Source organism: Prionailurus viverrinus, chromosome D1, assembly GCF_022837055.1.
Source record: "Prionailurus viverrinus isolate Anna chromosome D1, UM_Priviv_1.0, whole genome shotgun sequence".
NCBI lineage: Eukaryota > Metazoa > Chordata > Mammalia > Carnivora > Felidae > Prionailurus > Prionailurus viverrinus.
Window position 1 is genome coordinate 61,655,582 of NC_062570.1, and position 6,194 is coordinate 61,661,775.

Consider the following 6,194-nt stretch of genomic DNA (forward strand, 5'->3'; position numbering starts at 1 on the left):
TGTTTAATTATTGGCTTGATTGAAAGAAATTTCTTTTGGTTATGATTATGACATAAATTATCATGTAATTATTCCAGAATATGTTGTGAGCCACAAAAGATTATTATTCCCCTTATCAGAAGTCTGGACTGCAGGCAGCTTGCTGCTGTTATGGCTCATATACACATATTTTAGGTCATAAATACTAGAATTAAAGTTTGCTTAAAGACTTATTAGTTAATAAAAATAAGAGCTTGTGGTTACTGTGAATTGGTAAGCGTATTTTTGAAAATTAACCTGACCAGACTGAGAAAGACAAAAACCATATGATTTCACTCATGTGTGGAATCTGAAAAACAAAACAAATGGATAAACAAACAAAAAGTAGAATCAGACCTATAAATACAAAGAACACACTGGTGGTTGCCAGTGGGAAAGTGGATGAGGGGTTGGGCAAAATGGGTGAAGGGGAGCAGAAGATACAGGCTTCCAGGTGTGGAACAAATAAGTAATGGGAATAAAAGCTTCAGCGTAGGGAATATGGTCAATTATATTGTAAGAGCACTGTATGGTGACAGATGGTACCTACACTTGTGGTAAGCATAGTATAACGTATAGAGAAGTTGAATCACTAAAACTACTGTGACATTGTGTGTCAACCATACTCAAAGAAAGACCTTAAAAAAATCAATGTGACCACATGATTTGAGAGTTTTTATATTCTGATAATACTTATTTAATTATCTCACATTTGGAGATGTAACATAAATACTATAGGAACAATTTAATCTGAAAATACATAGAAAATAACAAAATTGGTAACATATATTAAATGTTTTCCATGTGTCACTCTTTGATAATATTCCGATTTGGTTTCATGTCAAATAGCTTGTACACTGAAAACATAAGTTTATATAAGGTAATTTTTTAAGTAAATGTACAGCAACAACTATGCCCACTGCAAGGCACAGGGTAGCCCAGAAAGAACAGTTGGACTACTTTCAGTTATTCATTATGGTAGCCGTAACTTTTGATAATCATGTTACACCAATTAGGACTGGCATTTACATATTTTAGTTTCCAGAAATCTTCTTGCTTGGGAAGAAGAGACCAACCACTCGGTCACGAATCTGCTTGGTCTTGACGCCATACACCAGGGGATTGACTGCGGGAGGCACCAAAAGATACAAACTCGCAAAAATTATATGAATGCTTGGAGGTACCTTCTCGCCAATGCGGTGAGTTAGGAAACTAAACAGTGCAGGGGTGTAGGAGACAAGTATAGTGCACACATGGGCAGCACAGGTGCCCAGCGCTTTCGAGCGGGCATTCTGGGAAGACAGCCGGAAGACTGCCTGGAGGATTTTGGTATAGGATGCGGCTATGAGCCCTAGGTCCCACACCATCACTGAGAGGGCCACAGAGATTCCGTACACTCTGTTAATGAGGGTGTTGGCACTGGCCAACTTCACCACAGCCATGTGCTCACAGTAGGCATGACTGATGACATATTTAGTATAATATGGTAGCCTTTTAATAAGAAGAGGACCTGGAAAAACCATAAGGATAGCTCGGGTCATACCAGCTAGACCCATTTTAATGACCATTGGTGTTGTCAGGATGGTTGTATAACGCAATGGGATACAAATAGCTACATAGCGGTCAAAGGCCATGGCAACCAAGAGGGATGATTCAATTATGCAGAATGTGTGAATGAAATACAATTGTGTCAGGCAGGTGTCAAAGTCAATCCAATGTGCATCCATCCAGAAGATACCAAGCATCTTGGGGGCCGTGGAAGAGGCAAGAGCCATGTCATTCACTGCCAGCATACAAAGGAAGAAATACATAGGCTGGTGGAGGCTTGGTTCTAGTTTGATGGTGATGATGATTACACTGTTCCCCAGCAGGGCCAGGGCAAACAGGAGGCAGACCGGGATGCCAATCCAGCAGTGAAAATCTTGCAAACCAGGAATACCAACCAGGAAAAAAGATGAGATGTAGCAATGTGTAGCATTGTCTGCCATGTTAGAACTGGAGACTTTGCATGCTCAGATACAAAATAGCCAGACTAATCCCTATGCACAGAAAGCAGGTTGACAGAATGATTGGTTCTGTGTATGGAGATTCCATGCATACTAAAATAGTGCATCTAAAGGGCTGACTTTTCTCTGAAACTTCTGTAAGCTGTTGGGTAAATCACTTCACCATTATCTTCATTTGCAAATAAGATCTATTTAAGTTCTTTCTAAATTTTCTCTTCTCTGTCCAATTTTATTCTATTCTACTCTTTCATTTTTATTATCTACTAAGTATACAGGTAGTGACAAAATTTCTGCTTCTTTGTGCCTAGGATTTTTCTGTGTTTGTGATATAAACAGCTTTAAGAAAGGCAAAGACTACTGTTCTTGGGAAATTTTCAATGACATGTGGAAATGGATGCGGGAATACATAAGCACACACACAAGTGTCCATATTTGCAGTCATTTGCAGGTTATGTAAAAGGCATTTATAATTTTAATGATATGGTAGTCCACAGACAACTTAATCAAATAATCAGGAATGTATAATGAGAAATTCAAGCAGTTTAAATATAACCAGAATTCTTGGGAACATTAAAAAGTAATAAACTCTTATTCTCACCCCCTGGTTAATGCTTTCTTATTTCAGAAAAGATCTTGAAGATAATCAGAAGGACAGGATATTAGAAGCATGTCTTGAAAGTGAGGACTATCAGCTGAATACAGTAGAAAAACAAATCTGCCATTAGGGTTTTCTCTGCATATTCTCCAGATATCAGGGTTTTTTGGTTTTTGCTTTTGTTTTTTGCAATGGCTATATTCCACAATTTTCTATATAATTCAAAAACAAGAACTTATATGACTGCATTTATCAGCCCATCCAAATTTATTCATATTGTAATGAATATGTTAATTCTATATTAACACTATATTAATAAGGAAAAAATGTTTTTACTGAGCCATCCAAGAAAAGTTAACTTTATTCAACATCTTATAAAGTACCATACTTAAGTTTTAAAAAGATTTACAAGGAAATTAATTTAACATTTTAAATTAGGGGAGAAAAGCTGTAAATCAGTTATGTGCCCTCCAATTTTTTTTTGGGGGGGGGGATTTATTTCTTCACTCTTTCAGATAATGTAAATATTTCTATCAACACACATCTTCAGTTAATAGGAATAATGTAAGTCCATTTGGTGTTCTGCCCCTCTCCTAGCCTTGACCTTGGGTTTGCAACCTGCCTAATGGCAATGAATAGCAAATCAACATCAATCCAGTCCTCCTGGTGTCAGCTCCACAAGCATCTTTTCATGATCCTTTCCTGATCTTGTCTTTTCATTCAGATAACTGCCCTTAACCTTCTTCTGACGATCTAATTTCCTCCCAATATCATAATTTTGGAATGCACTTCCCAGTCTTCATAACATACCTTTTGAAATTTGTAATTGTCCTCAATGGCTGCTCCTGAACTCAACCGATATGAAAGGTCAATAAATATTAATAAATATTCCTATTGACAATGCCTCTATGTTTGCATTTCCACCTAATATCTGTGAGGGAAAAACTTTCTGGTTATAATATGGACATTCTCCTAGCAAGCGCATGCTACTCTGGACCTGAGTAAGTATCTGAGGTGTTTCTTTGTAAGGAAGTGAGAATTCAAATTTTAGTTAATTATTGTAAACATCTCAGAAGAATTTAGAATTTAAACATTATACAAACACCCAGATTTAGTGGATTGCCACATCGGATGTGAGGCCCACAACTTCAGGTAGAGATAAGATACCCTGGGGCAAGAAACTGTGAGTATCGAACATTTAAACTATAAAAAGTAAGTTTAATAAAAAGAGTACTTAATACCTTTACAGGTTTGTCCATGTTCCATGATTTTTCCTCCTTAGTGTAGAACCAAAAATTCAAAAGGACGGTTGGCAGAGAACTAAGTATGCAGCAATCAAAATAATACACCTAGAAATATAGACATGATTTCTAGCTAGAAAAAATTACATAAAATAAAAAAAATAAGCTTAATTGCTTTGTGATACGTACATACTTACTAACCAGAGTAGGTCTATAGGCATCAGTAAATTTTCTTATAAGACAATGCTAAGAGAAAGATGTTAAGTTGTTTCAATTTATAGACAGCCAGGCTCCCTTCAGGGCACTAGAATGTGTAACATAGGGAACCACAGAGAACAAACTCCAAGTACATGTCAGCCTATTCTGAATGAACTCAGCAAGGTTGTTCATTACCTTATATTTAGCAGATTGCCCCGGAGGTCAGAAAGTCCCCACACCCTCCTAGTTTCCTGTTAGTTCTGTTTTTGTATCTGTTTCTGAAACATACAGATACAATGTTCCTTCTGCCAGCTGGGTTCTGGCATTTTACCTGCATCTGGGTTAGTTAGCAGAATCTGTTGCCTTCCATCTGCTAGTCCAGCAAGCATAGTGGTAGTGGCCATGTAATGCTTTCTGTATGATCTGTCATATATATAAATATGTCCCACACAACATTCACTATTTTCCTGAAAGCTCCCCTACCATCTGTCTGTATCTCATTTGCTGGTAACAGCAACCACACAGTCGTTGAAGCCAAAAATCTCAGAGTTATCCTTGACCCTTTGCCATTTGTAACCTTAATAGTACTATCAAGCAGCTATTACATCTTGACGAATTTAATTATTTGATACCTATCAAATACGGCATGTGCCATCATCTCCATCTCCTTTAGCTGTGACATTCATTAACTTCCATGTAGTCTGTGACCTGGCCTTCTAATTATTCTTCCTATTTCAGGTTTTTCCTTAGTCCATCTTCTCACATGATCAGCTATCTTTCAAAAGTTAGATATGATTAGTTTGCTCCAAATCTCATCTTTGAAAGCATCATCTTATTTAAAAAAAAATGTTAACTCACTTTGTCACTTGCGTTTACCTTTTTCAAGCCCCCGATCTTGCCACTGCTTCACTTCAATGTGTTCCAGAACTTCTAGTAGTTCTGGGATCATACTATACAGTTTTTACTTTTTTATGACTTTAAACTGACCCTACCCTTGGATTTGACTAATTTTTCCCTTATTAGCTTGATAAGCTTTTATCTATCTTTTTAATTCTCTGATTCTCTGAAGTGTTTGCTGTCTACTTCAAACAGTTAAAGACTTCTATGCAATACTCCTATATCTTTCACACACATTGATGAGCACAAGTGCTACATCTTTTGGTAGCTATTCATTTACATAATTGTTCTAAGTACTCCACTATCGCATGAGACACGAAATAAAAGGACCACATATTAAGGACTTGGTGTCTCCAGTGTTTTGCTCACTTCCTGACACAGTGGAAGCAACTAGACTGTCAGTGATTTGATATCAACGGAGATATTCTTTCTGCCAGATAATGTCACATTATAATAGCGTAAAGGTGGTTTTGAATCATGGGAGTACCTTATGTTCTATGTTGGCAAATGGGAAAACTGGTGGTTCTAGACTTTCTAAATATCCCTTCATCAACAAATACAGCCCTCCTCCAGTCTAATCAAAGATAGTACATTCTTTTAGTTTTCATCAATACTGTGCTTCCTTTCAAAAAGCAGCACAGAGTGGAAGTGTAACATCACGTCCAAAGGACCCCTATGTGCTAAATTTTAAATGGGTACAGAAGGAATTATTTTGAGACATGGAGAATAGCATTTCATAATTGTTTTTAGTGACAGACATAAATTCAAAACCTACTTTTTTTCTCTTCGTAAAGGAATATATACATATATATAGTGTATTATGTGTATTACATGTATTATGTGTATATATATACATAATGTGTATATATGTATATGTATATATGTGTATATATATATATATATATATATATATATATATAATCTGCATTTTGCTTTCATTCTTTCCGGAAACTACTCAAAATTTGCGACCATTCAAGTAACAAATGTATTAAAATAGTTGAGAGCAGCATATATGTGCCAAATCTATATTTTCAGGACCTTAAATGGGGGTAAGGGCTTGAGGAAAAGACTTACGTGTATTTTGGAAGATAACAAAACCAATTTATCTTTTCCAGCAACAAAAGCCAAAGAAAAGAATGAAACTCAAGTCTTCATCCCATAAAATTCTATCCCATTTTCTATCTTAAAAAAAAAAAGACAAAGAAGTGGGGAAAAATAAAAAGGTGTTTTTCTTACGTA

General features: G+C 36.2%; 1 protein-coding gene across 1 annotated transcript; it reads right to left on the bottom strand.

The window, feature by feature from the left end:
• Window positions 1-1,052: 1,052 nt before the first annotated feature.
• On the bottom strand, window positions 1,053-2,006 carry LOC125146969 (putative olfactory receptor 52P1). The gene has a single exon (XM_047823911.1). It carries the CDS (start codon window positions 2,004-2,006, stop codon window positions 1,053-1,055), a length of 954 nt encoding a protein of 317 aa, XP_047679867.1.
• Between the last annotated feature and the right edge of the window lie 4,188 nt (window positions 2,007-6,194).

Bases quoted from the DNA above. Each gene is read 5' to 3' on its own strand.
- LOC125146969 (XM_047823911.1), bottom strand. From the start codon at position 2,006: ATGGCAGACAATGCTACACATTGCTACATCTCATCTTTTTTCCTGGTT.